At 61.2% G+C, this 12543-nt stretch overlaps 1 protein-coding gene across 1 annotated transcript in view; it reads right to left on the bottom strand.

Moving 5' to 3' along the window:
• The window catches only part of LOC132318642 (syntaxin-binding protein 4-like), a 44474-nt gene extending 39698 nt beyond the window's left edge, over positions 1 to 4776 (bottom strand). The window contains exon 1 of the mRNA XM_059826598.1: positions 4709 to 4776. Coding sequence (XP_059682581.1) covers positions 4709 to 4776 — 68 coding nt within the window. The remainder of the gene's footprint in view (positions 1 to 4708) is intronic.
• Between the last annotated feature and the right edge of the window lie 7767 nt (positions 4777 to 12543).

Raw genomic sequence — 12543 nt, 5'->3', positions numbered from 1 at the left:
GCAGGGAGCCTCTGCACACAGCTTAGCGGAGGAACAGGGTCTGAGCAGGTTTCTGTGGGTGGGAATTAGAGGTGGAAAGACATCCTGCAGCAGTGGTGAGGTCTGTCCAAGGGCTTTCAGCTCCGGAAAGCGGCAATAAGAAGTTTTGAGGTGAGAGGGTGCAACCCTTGGCAGGGCACTGCGTTATGGTCTCTGCCCACATCCCACCGGGAGCCGCGGTGGGAGCAAAGGGCTGCCCAGGCGGCATCAAGCACTTGCTTAATAACGACCCAACATTTGTTTCATGACAAAACAAAATTAGCGTAGGCTGAAGAGGCATTTGCATCTGATTAGAAAATAGAAAATGCAATTGCATTGCTTACAGGATCAGCTACAAAGTGTTGATAATAAATCAAACAAAATAAATCAGCTACTGTGGAGCTGGGAGGCAACCGCACACTGTCCACAGTCACGGGGCAGCCCACGTCGTTTTCATAAATATTACCCATGGAGCTGCTTCAAATGAGCTCATAAGATCAGGGACGTTCACAGACAAGTCTGAACAGAAGAGGGAACAAACAAAACCACGCTGCCGAAATTACTGGCGGAGAAAGCAGGCAGGTACTGTGGGGAGCACCCAGGGACCAGCAGCTCCGTGCACCCGCTCCGGGTGCCCTCTGCCCCAGCCCTGGGCATCAGCAGCTCCTCGGCCACCCATCTGCAGGCAAGCAGAGGGGTGGTAGCAGATGAAGTGGTGGTGCTGGCCCCGGTGGGGTGACACCGCTCCCCCAAGCCCAGGGTCCTGCCTCTTCCCAATGACACCATTCATGGAGAAAGCTCATCCCCATGAGCCTGGCTGGCAGCGGTCACACACCGATGTCTCCGCACACTATGGGCACCTTCCTCCTCCCAATGGCTGCGCAGACCTTGGGGGTCCTTCATCCCCTTCTTCTGGGGCTAAGACAGGGGTCCCAGGGGACCGGAGGGGCTGCCCAGGGGCCAATATTTCCACCACCGCCTGCGTGGTTGCACACCCATCCCCTCCTCCCCAAGGTGGATGGCTGGCGCTGGTCATTGTCACACACCTCATCTCTGCAGTGTCCCTTCCTTGCAAAGAGGCCATAGCACCCCTACCCCACCCTAGCACCCCTCCTCGCTGACCCAGCTCCACTCCCTGCAGCCAAGCAGGGGTCTCCTCCGGCCACAGAGGTCAGAAGGTGGCTCCTGGGGACCATTTCATCTCCCCACTCCTTGTGGTGGTGGGTCACCGTTGACTCCCATCTGAACCAAAGGCTGCTTGTTAGTCTAAAGATGGAGAGGTGAGGAGGTTTTAAAGCCAAGGCAGTTTTCCAACGCTTACTCCCTCCATCTGTTGAAGGAAGATGTCTCCACCATGGGCTGGATGCATCTCCTCACTCTTTAAGGAGTAAGACCCCTCTTCTCCCAGTGCATCTGCCCCATGAGCCAGCACCACCCGGCCACCAAGCCCGTGGGCAGGTGGAGATGCCATCTCTCACTGCTGGCCAGGCTTTTCCGTTCTTCGGCCCCTTTTATCACCTTCCTCTAAACTTCATCCCATTTTCCAATATCCTCCTCAGCCAGTGGATTTCTTCAGCAGGAGGGACTTATCCCAATGAACCTTCATGGTCTAAAGTCAGGTCTCTGCTGTCTGTCACCTACACCCCAGTGGGGACAAGGGCTTCCAGGAGGGAACCAATCCCACCTGAAAGATATGCATCGAGTCAGCCGAGGTGGAACATTTTCTGGAGGTGCTTCTCGCCCAGTGAGAAGCAGCTCAGCCCGCAGGTGCCTGCCTGGCAGAGCTGGTCTCACAGACCGCTGGGGCTTGGAGAGGGGTTACGAGTGTTTTCCCACGGACGGACCCCTCCATTGACACGCAGCTCTTCCTGCGCTGCTCTAAAAGGCTTTGCTTGAGGAAAAGGCAAAAGGGCCTCTTTAATTAGCCTGCAGTAATTAGGAAGAGAGGCTCTTTCAAGTGGAAGCAAGGTCAGGCTTGGTCTGCCAGCGGTTTTTGGGAAAGGTGTTTATGCCAGACCCCCATACCCAGCCGAGGTAAGTGTCCCCCAATACCTGGTCCAGCCCAGACCTCCCATGTACCCACTTGAGATGGGGATTAACATGATTTAAATACAATCACAGCTTGAACAAGCTCACTTCATTTTCACCCCAGCAGGACTGAGGCGCAGTGGCATACCACATGCAGGGAAGCCTTCCTCTCTCCTCCTCCTCCCATGAGGTGGGTGATCTGCTGTTCTGCCTGGGGACTTATGCTGCAGCCCCAGTTTTGGGCATCAGCTCTTGTGAAGGGTTAACAGGATTATAAACCTGCCCTTCTAAATCCCCTGGGCTATGGGATTGGACTGGTTATAAACTTATTAACAGGGGACGATTGCTGATGGGGGCTGCGGACCCTGCTCTGCCGGCCGGGCCACCAGGCTGTCCTCGGGATCGGGCTCTACGGATCCCCTGGGGAGCAGCAAATCAATTGATTTCCCCAATTAGGGAAAATACAAGAACGATAGCAGGGAACTCACCAAGTGAATCTGTAAGAAAGAAGAGGGAAAGAAGGAGGGGAGGGAGATGGCTGGGTATGGAAAGACAGGAAAACAATGTATTTTTGGGAAAGCTTTCAGAATGTGCCACCGAGCTGGGAGCGCGGCAGAGCCTGGCGCAGAGGCTTGGGAAGAGCTTTGACCTGTCCTTGAGCTGCGAACATCCCATGCTCAAACCCAGACCCTGGCACAAGCCATAATCACAGCGTCAATAATAATGCAAAGAGGATTGAGAGAGCGCCGGGTTGGTCTTGCACCCTAGCCGTGCCCAGTGAGGAGCCAGCAGCGGGTCCGCACCCACCCAGGACACGCGCAGCATGGTCCGGCCACCAGCCATGAGACCTGCCCAGCACCGATGGGCACCTTCGGGGCTCTTTTATTTCCCACTGGGTCTGACAAAGCTCCTGAACAGAAGCCCCCATTGCAAAACCTGCTTACAGCCTCCAGCATCCACTCTGCGGAGGAGCGAAGCTGTACAGGAGAGCCCGTGGGGTCACACCAGCATCACCACCGGCAGAAACCGCTGCCTAGAGATGAGCTGCCAGTCCGGCCACGCACCCCATCAATCGCCACCCCGTGCCCCAATGATGCTGGGTGAGATCCCGCTGGCGGCTCATGTTTATTTATTAAATTCCTATTTCAAACCCTAAAATTAATCTTTTAATCAGCAGCCGAGCAGGGCCATACTTATGGGAGCGCCGGGGAGGTGTTATCTCCCCGCCATCTGCTCGCCGCCCTCCGCTGCGTCCCGGTGGAGCCGCCAGACAGCCAAACGCCGGCCGGCACAGCTGGCACCCGTTTCATGCGGGGGCTGGTCCTCCGGTACAAAGCCGGCCGCCCCTCAGCCAGGGCTCTCTGTCCGCACAAAGCGCATCCCAGCAGGCAAAGCTGGGGGAGGTTTCGACCCCAAATCCCGATATATCAGCAGATTTCTGATGTAGAAAGTGGTTTTTGAGCATTTTTGTCTTGGAAGTGCAGGGAAGCAGGGCTTAGCAGCTCCACGGAGCCAGGGATGCCCAGAGGACCCTGGTGAGGCTGCTGATGCTGCCTGGCAGGGGTGTAGTGCTGCCTTGACTTCCCCAGCCCTGGTATGCACACCGTGGCCCCATAACATCGACACCCATCAGTGGCACCAGCCTGGCAGTGCTCCCCAAAACGCACCCGGCGAGGTCGAGCCTGTCCTGCACTACCTCCTTCTGACGGGCAACACATTCTGCCTTTTCTGCACCCAAAAGCCGCAGGGAAGCGTCGACGTAGCACCCCAAACCAACCTCTTGGGTAACAGTAGCTGTCGCCCCGGGGTGCTGCCCTCACCAGCCTGCCTGCACCCCCATGGGGTGCTGCCACCCCCCAGCCCTCGCTCCAATGACCTACTTCAGCAGGCGATAGATCGTGCCCCAGCAGCATCCATGGTCCCCGGTGACTGCAGGGTGCCCCGGGCTCTCAGCCCCCGGGGGGACGCTCAGGCTCAGCCAGCCCCAGAAAGCCTCTGCCAAACCTCAGGGTGGCCCCAAGAGCCGGGCCCCCGCCAGCTCTGGATCCGGCCCACTGACCCCCAGTTAATCGGCTAAAGCTGCACGCTCTGAACCCTGGCCCCGGCCACAGCCGCGCTCCCGCCGGCTCTCTCTGCCCTACATAGACATCTGCAGCCACCCAGCGCCCACCTTCACCTCCCGTCCCCTCCACCATGCCCACTGCCTTCCCCGCACCCACATGGGGGTCCCCGCTCTGCACCCACCTGCCCCCCGAGCACCGGCACAGGGTTGACACCATCCCTTTGAGGAGGCTGGTTTTGCTGGATGGGAGAGCCCAGCACTGGGGCTGCAGCAGGAGCAAGAGCACCCACAACTTCTTGCAGAGACTTTGGGTGCTTCCCCAGCTGTTGCCTGCCAAATAAATCCCCTTCCCCACCCTTGGCTGATATCAGCCTCACCTGTGTGCTGCCCCTCCCAGGGGAGCTCGGATGCTGAGGGATCCCCCGAGTCCCTGCCCTCCGGAGAGGAGCCACCAAAATGAATTGAATTAAACCCCACAAAAAGCTGCGGCGTTGCTGAACGCATCCTCCCTCCACGGGCTAACGCTTCTCCCGAAGACGGGATCCGAGATGCCGAGCGATGCCCTGTTCCCAGTGCATGGTAGCATCCTGCCCTGCTTACCAGTAAATGAGAGAAAGCCCATCGAAATGCTCCAGGTCCCGGCCAGAAGGCTGGAGGTAGGACATCATTCGGGGCCACCCGTCCCCGCCGAGCCCTTAGGGCCACCGCGGCTGGCTCCCATTTCCCGGGGCCATGGGCTCAGAGTGCCGGCAGCCAGCACGGCTCCCCGACACGGCAACCCGGCACAGCCAGCCACATCTAATCCCAGGCGGGCGAGCATGTGATCGCCCCTCTCCCAGCTCCCCCCGGCTAAACCCCGCCGATGTCTCCAGTTCTGCGGTGCCGGCCGGGCACAGAGCGGCTGTGCCGCTGCCCAGGGATGCTGTGGTACAGCTAATTCCAGCCGGCAGGTCCGAGCTCCTCCCCGGGGTTGGAGCTGCTCCGGGCATGGCACCTCCACCGCGGGACCCCCACAGCACCCTGCAAAGGCATCCCATCACCGGTGCGCGGCCATCAGCCGGGGGGTTCTCCCTGCCTGGCACGGCCCTTTGTTCAATAATCTGAGCATTTATTTTAGCAGGATGACCCCTTCACCCCCCTACCAGTGAGGTCCCCGCCTCGCCTTGCACTTGCAGTGGCTGTTAATGATAGTTATAATCATTAACGATGGTTATAATCGATGGTTAACCTGCCACAACAAACTATTTAAAGCCAATTGCAGGCGTCACCGACCCGCGCTAAGCCCGGGCTGCGGCGACACACACTGCTTCCCTCCTCCCCAGCCGCTGCCAACGGGCTTCGGCGTTTCTAATTATTTATATAAGTTGGGGCACAATTCTCGCCTGGGGTATTTTTCCCCCCTGTTGAAGGTCGTCTGGTCATACCCGAGCATCCGAATGATCCTTTAGACTATTAGGAAAGCTCTGGGAGCAAGCGCTGGTGGGCAGGTGGAAACTGTTCAAAGCCGGGGGGGGGGCTCATCCATGTAAATTATCCCGGAGCGGTGAAGTCACAGCTGGCCCCGTCGTGCTTCCCTGTATGGGATGGGCAGGCAACAGGACGGGCAGACAGGTCCCTGATTCAGGGTGATGGAAAAGACACAAATGAGCATCAACCTGCTGCACGATGCATATTTTATTTCTCCCTCTCCCCACCAGGCATGGTCCCACGGGCCCAGCCCCGGGGCGGCTGGGGAGTAGGTGAGTTTTGGGGATTACGAGATGCTTCTGTCTGTCCCTGTCCCACACGGCCCGGGAAAGCCACCAGCCCCGCCAGGGGCCAGGTCCTGTGCCCACCGCTCCCCCCCACTCCACGTAACACTGGGATACTTGGGGACTAATTCGGGGTAACACCAAACGGTGGAGATGGTGACGATCCATCTGCCCGGCCACTGCTGCCCCAGCCGAGGCGTCCCGCGGGCGTTGGGCACGGCGGGTCTCTGGGGGCTCGGTGGTGGCCGGTGGTGTCTCCAGCCACGGCACGAGCACCCACGGGAGACGAATTGGGAGACCTCGGTCCTTGGGGTCAATGCAGCCGCCCTGGCCCATGCCGCCCACACTGTGATGAAGAGGAGGGAGGAGGCTGATGGGCGGACCCGGGACAGGCGGGCGCGGGGCACCACGGCACCCGGCAGCCGCCCAGGAGGATGCGCCCGTGCCCGGGGTGACAGCCCGCAGGCACTGCTCGCTGGGCGTTAACGAAGCTGCCTGGGAGAAGGGGGCGAATTAAGGCTGATCCCGCTCAGCATCCTTTCCGAGTGACTGTGCAGGATGTGCCGGTGTCAAAATCCTTTCCACCTGCCACTTCCCAGCCCGGTGACAGGTCCCCTGAGGAGGCACAGCCGTCCGCCCGGGACAGCTGCCACTGCCGGGGCTTCGTCCCTACGCACCTTTAGGGGTGCAGCTCTGCTTTACACCCTGCCCCAGGCCAGCTCCCTGCAACGCATCCCTGGCTGGGCAGCCCCCTCTCCTTAGGGGCACCCCACGGTGCATTTGGGGTGCATTTGGGGGGCACGACCTTTCCCAGCCCTGCCAAGGGGTGCCGGTACCCCACGCCAGTGTGGGGAGAGCTACCTACTCCCAGGGCTGTTGCAATCCGGTGCCAGGCGGTGCCGGGTGTGAGCCCCGGGATCGGTTTCTGCTGCCGGGAGAGGACGGGCAGCAGGGTTTGCCGAAACCGCTGAGAGCGGGCGGGATCAGGGGTGCTGGGGTGCCGCAGCCGGCTCGGGGCTGGGCCGGCCTCTCCCAGTCTCACCGGTCGGAATTGTCAAAGGCGGTGTCACCCCGCTCCGGAGCAGGACAGAGTCCAGGGGCCACAGGGACGGCGAGGCCACCCCGATCCTGCCCTGGTGCCAGCGGTCCAGCTCCACCAAGGCGCCTGGTGCCCTGGAGCATCATTTCCATCTCCCTCCCTGCAGCTAGCGGGAGCCCACAGGGATGCCCCACGGATGCGTCCTCCCTTGCCCACAGCCCTGGGGGGTCCCAGCGTCCCCCCAGCTGGGCTTGTGGGGTGAATCGTGGAGAGGTGCCAGGGAGGGACGTGCTGCCTTGCCCTTTCCTCCAAGAGTTTCCGCACTTGCGGAAGCAGGGCATTATCTCCCTCGCCCATCAGAGGCAGCTGCCAGTGGGTGCGCTCCATCTGCATATTTATACAGATGCAAACATTACACCCCGGAAATTCCCAGCCTTTACATCATGGGCCAAAGCCTGCCATGGAGGCTCGACCTTTTTCTCCCTCTCGATGGGTCCTGGGGAGCCTGCACCAGGGCGGACTCTACCTTGGGACATCCCGGCCAGGATCTCAGCCACGGGTGATGCTTCCCTGTGGGCATCGGGACCCCCTTCGGCATCGGGACCATCGCGATGGTACGGGGCTGCAGAGGGACGTGGCTCACCTCCGAGCTCCCACAAGGCCGGGGCTCCTGCACGGGTGGCCGGGGCTGCAGCACTGTGCCACACAGGAGGCAGAGGGGACACCTGGGTGTCCCTCCTGGGGAGCTGGGACCCCCCCTCCCCTCTCCATCCCTTCATGAGACAGGATAATAAGGACAAAGAGCAGCTGCCACCACCTCGGATGCAGCGAGCGCATCACGATCTTAAAATCCTGATGCCACCAGCCCCATCGTACGGTGCTCAGTGCCTTTCTGAAAGCCGTGGCTGGGGGACACAGGGTAGGGACCTGCCGAGGAGGGGGGGTCCCCCTCTGTCCATCCCCCCACAGTTTGGTGCAGAAGCACCCAATCCCTCCTCGATGCCCTCCGTGCATGCCACCGCTTGGTGCCTCCAGCCTGGCACGGGTGGCACCAGCACCCCAAAGCCACCACACCAGCGCGCTCAGCTGCACCGCCGGTGACAACGCGGCTCCTCCGTACCGCACCGGGAGGATGAGGAAGAGCCGAAAATTAATTTATTCCACGCTGCATTTTCATGCCAAATGAGTCAGAGCACCGGCCTTGCTCAGCCTTTGTTTTGCTTGGCTGTTAGCGATGGCTTTTGCTTAGTGTTTGTTCAATATTTAACTCCCTTGATGGCACTTGGGCTCAAACCAGCAAGTGCAGCAGAAAAAAAGCCACTCTCCTGCCGGGGCAGGAGCTTTCCCAGCCTTTGGCTCTGCTTGGGAGCAATGCACTTTTATTTTATTTATTTCTAGCAGCCTGGTGAAGCCCTGAGCTTGGTCCTTCAAGCCACCGCATCCCACAAGACCCGTTTAAAGCTATCGGGGCTCACAGGGACTGCAGGATGGGGCCGGAGCACCTGGAGCAGCCGTGCTCCTGCTGATTTCGGAGCAAAACCAGCCTTAAACAGAGCTGAGGGAGGTTTCGCCCAGTGCAGGACCAGTTAGGAACGAGCACGGCTGCATTCCTGCGCACGTGGGAGCCGGCGAGAAGGAAGCAGCAGCGCGGAGGTGTTTCGGTGCCCTGCTTTCCTGCGCTGCGCCGGCCGCGAGCGGGAACTCCCTTCCCACCCTGACAGCCAGAAAACCCCCGATACGGGAGTGAGCGGTTCAGCTGGCCCCTCCAAGGAGGGCTGTCAAAAAGTCCCACCCAGAAAACAAATGAGATTTTGGCTGATCCCATGCTGGTTTGTGTTCCACAAAGTGTCTCAGCTTTTGGAAGAAATTTCCAAATTTTTTTGCTCCTACCCCCCCCATCTAAAGCTAAATCCTAAAATTCCTCATTGGGAAACCCCTAGGGCTGAGCATCCCCATGCCCAGCTCCTCTGCTGCGATGGGTCCCCAAAATCCCTCGGCACCGCAGGACGTGCCGGGGCCGCGGTGCCTTTCGGGGCTGGCTTGACCCACCGAGCCCCGATGCCTTCCCGAATTAGGATGGGCTTGCATGGGGTGGGGCACGGCGGGACAGCCAAGCCCTTGGTGAAGGTGTCAGCAGGGAGCAAGACCCCGGCTGTGACACCCGTCCCACACCTCTCGGCAGTGGGGTCGGCTCGGCCGGCGGTGATGGGGACGGTGCAGGGTGGAGCAGGGCGAGCTCGGCAGGGTGTGGGATCCGTGCCGGTGAAGGGCTTGCCAGGAAAATGCAATCTCGTTGCATAAAACATGTTCTTCTCCTGCTCCTCTCCCGTGGTAGCGGCTTGAGAGCTTCTTACCCAGGTTAAGTCAATATTGCCACATCGCTGCCTCCGTCGAGGTGCTCACCCCCGTGGAAGGACCTCGATGGGTGTTTTAAGGGCTGGAGAGGAGTCACGGGAGAGTGGCTGGGTGGGGGGTCCCGGTGGGTCCAGCTCTGAGCCCAGCTTCCCGGGGTCCCCGTGAGTGGCACCCAGTGCACCCCTGGGGCTCGGCATCCCCCCCAACAAGCTCCTGGCTGCCCTGCAGTGGGGCCCGGCCCCGCTTGGCAGCTCCCCGGGCACAACAGGGCCAAACCCCTCTCCCCAGCACAGGGACACCCCTACTTCTCGATGCTCAAGAGACTTCAGAGGAGCCGGCGGCACCGGGTCGGGTACCGGCACGGAGGGCACCGGGTCTGGCAGCAGCCAGAGCTGGGGGGCACAGAGCGCAGTGGGGACCGGCTGCATCAGTAAAGCTGCAGAAAGGCTCATTTGCAAAATAAACACCGCAAAAAAATTCCCTCTCCTGTTTCAGCTCTGAGCTGTGGCTCCGGCAGACCCCAGCTGGGGAGGAAACCTCAGTACGGGGTGTGCGGTGCCTTGGGCAGGCACCAGAGCTCGTACGAGAGCTGCCAGCACCCCCAAACCACAGCCCCCCGGCAGGTCCCCAAAAGCACGCTGTGCAATACGGCTTTGTACAGCACCTCTGATCCCAAGCCAACGTAAAGGCAAAATACCCAGGCAGTTTACATAAGACACAGTTTTTCCACTACGACGGAGTTTCTCACCGCCCGGCGTTTCACCCAGCAGCTGCAATTTTGCGGCTCTCAAGGGCATTCGCACACAAAAATGAGCCACGCCAGAGATGCGGGGAGATTAGGAGGATTAAGGGTGCAGAGCTGGCGCAGGAGAAGATGTAATGCAAAAACCCTCTGGTAGGCAAAGGCATTGCATCCCTAAACCCAGCCTCTGCTCACCTTCGCAAAGGGTTTAAGAACAAGGGGGGCTCTGGGATGCATACGGCTCATGGGGGGAAGCTGGAAGAGGAGTGACCAGTCCCCTGGGCACCCGGGAACGCGTTGCCGCTAGATATTGGTGGGGATACAAAAGCACGAAAACCAGACAGCGTTTGTAGAGCGGATAAAAGACACGCAGAACTTCACGCGGTAAAATAAAAGTAGGTGGGTTGGGTTTCTCTCTCCTCGCCTCCCCTTGTTTTGGGATCGGAGCCAGCCCACGCTGCCCAGGGCAGGGAGCACGGGGATGTGGGTGCTGCCTGGCCGGGGCAGGGCTGCCTCTGTGGCACAGGGATGCTCACAAACTGGATCTATTTGGAAGCAAAACTTGAAGCTGAGCACCCTGAAAACAAAGCCGTAACCGCAGTTACAGTTCAAACGGAGTCGTCATGGCTGGTGACTGGTAAAGCCCAGAAACTCGGCCTCAGCCAGTGTGGGGTCAGGCCAGCAGCCCCGATTCAGGCTGTTTCGGGGCTGGTGCGGGAGGGCTGCCGCTGCCGGGCTGCTCCAGCCTCACCCCATCACCCTCCCGGCAGCGGAGGGAGTAGGAGTCTCATTGCACGGTGTCACCCCGCGGGAAGCTCGATCCCGGCAGGACCCTTGCCACCCTCGCCGGGACACGGCACCACCAGATCGGGCTACGGCACAGCCATGGGCACCTGCGAACGTGTTAAATACATCTCCGCTTGCCAAAGGCTTGAAGACGCTTGGCTGGACGAGGCCGTGAAAGCGCAAAGCATGGCTGTTGTGCAGGGTGGTAGCAGGGTCCGAGCGGCGGGGTCAAGGCTCCGCAGGGCATCGGCTGTGGGTTTCGCCTCGCAGCCGAGCTGGTTTCTGGTGACTAATTCACCACCGAGAAGCGGTTGGCAAAGCCGGGGAGCACAGTCCAACCACCCCAGTGCTGCAGAGCATCCAGCAGCCTCCCCGCTGCGTGCCGATGTGCTCAGCCTCCCGAGGAAACTGCCTCTCACCCCCTGAAAGCAGCCAGGAGGACAACCCATGCTGAACCGGGATGGAGGATACCCTCCTGCAAACACACAAACACACACACACTTGCCTCGCGCTGTTGCCGCCGGGACCCGCAGCCACCCAGCACCCCGGGCAGGCGAAGCCGGACCCGCGCAGGAACGTCTCACCGGCCGGAGGGCTCTGCGCTCTCTAAGGGCGCCTGGGACGAGTTGCCCCGGAGCAGAGGCGATCGGCCGTACGCAGGGCATCGGGATCAATAGGTCACAGTGTGCACTGACTTGCCCCCAGAATGAAAATCAACAGAGGATTTGGGGCTGGTGGGGAAGCTACAATCAGGGCTTTAATCCCACACGGACACAAAATCCTGGGATAAAAAGGCCAGAGCTGGTCCTGATTGCCGACTGGTGTGTGCTTGTGGATGTGGGAGCAAAACCTCTTAGGCTGTAGAGGAGGGCCTGGAGGGGCATCTCATCGCCTTCTTGCCGCCTGTGTGCCCAGGCCCCCCCGGGAACAGGGATCCCCCTTTTTTTTGGGGGGGAATGTGCCCCAGCACATGCAAGGGCAGCGCTGGCGCGGGCTTCCCGAGCGGGATTGCAGGTCCCGAGGAAGGATGCACCTGGAAGGAGCTGTGACCCTCCGCACACCGATCCCTCCCTAAAGCCAGAAACCACCCGGGAGGCGCTGGGGCAAGGTGGGGGGTGCAGGGTGGCTGGGGAGGGGGCACCCAGCCCCCTTGGCTGCCCCACCACCCCTGTGCCCGTCACCCCTGGCCGCATCGGGGCTGGGGGAGCACCCCGGCTGCTCCCAGCTCTGCTGCTCCCCACCTGCCCCCTGACTCCTGGGGGATGTCACGGTTGACCCTACACATTTTGGGGCGGGGGGGTGGGGGTGTGTTTAGTCCTACCAGAGCCCCTTTTCAGGCAGAGCTGGAACCGGGAGCACTGTATCCCGCTAAAACCCTCCTGGAAGCCGGGGAGCGCTGGGGGGGCGGGCGGGGGGGGATGCTGCGGGGCGGAGGGGATGCTGCGGGGCGGGGGGGGATGCTGCGGGGCGGGGAGGATGCTGCGGGGCGGGGGGGGATGCTGCGGGGCGGGGGGGGATGCTGCGGGGCGGGGAGGATGCTGCGGGGCGGGGGGGGATGCTGCGGGGCGGGGAGGATGCTGCGGGGCGGGGGGGGGATGCTGCGGGGCGGGGGAGGATGCTGCGGGGCGGGGGGGGATGCTGCGGGGCGGGGGGGGATGCTGCGGGGCGGGGAAGGATGCTGCGGGGCGGAGGGGGATGCTGCGGGGCGGAGGGGGATGCTGCGGGGCGGGGGGGGATGCTGCGGGGCGGGGGGGGGATGCTG

This window comes from Gavia stellata, chromosome 18 (assembly GCF_030936135.1).
Source record: "Gavia stellata isolate bGavSte3 chromosome 18, bGavSte3.hap2, whole genome shotgun sequence".
Taxonomy (NCBI): domain Eukaryota; kingdom Metazoa; phylum Chordata; class Aves; order Gaviiformes; family Gaviidae; genus Gavia; species Gavia stellata.
Note: the sequence above shows the minus strand (reverse complement) of the source record. Positions and strands in the feature narration are given on the sequence as shown.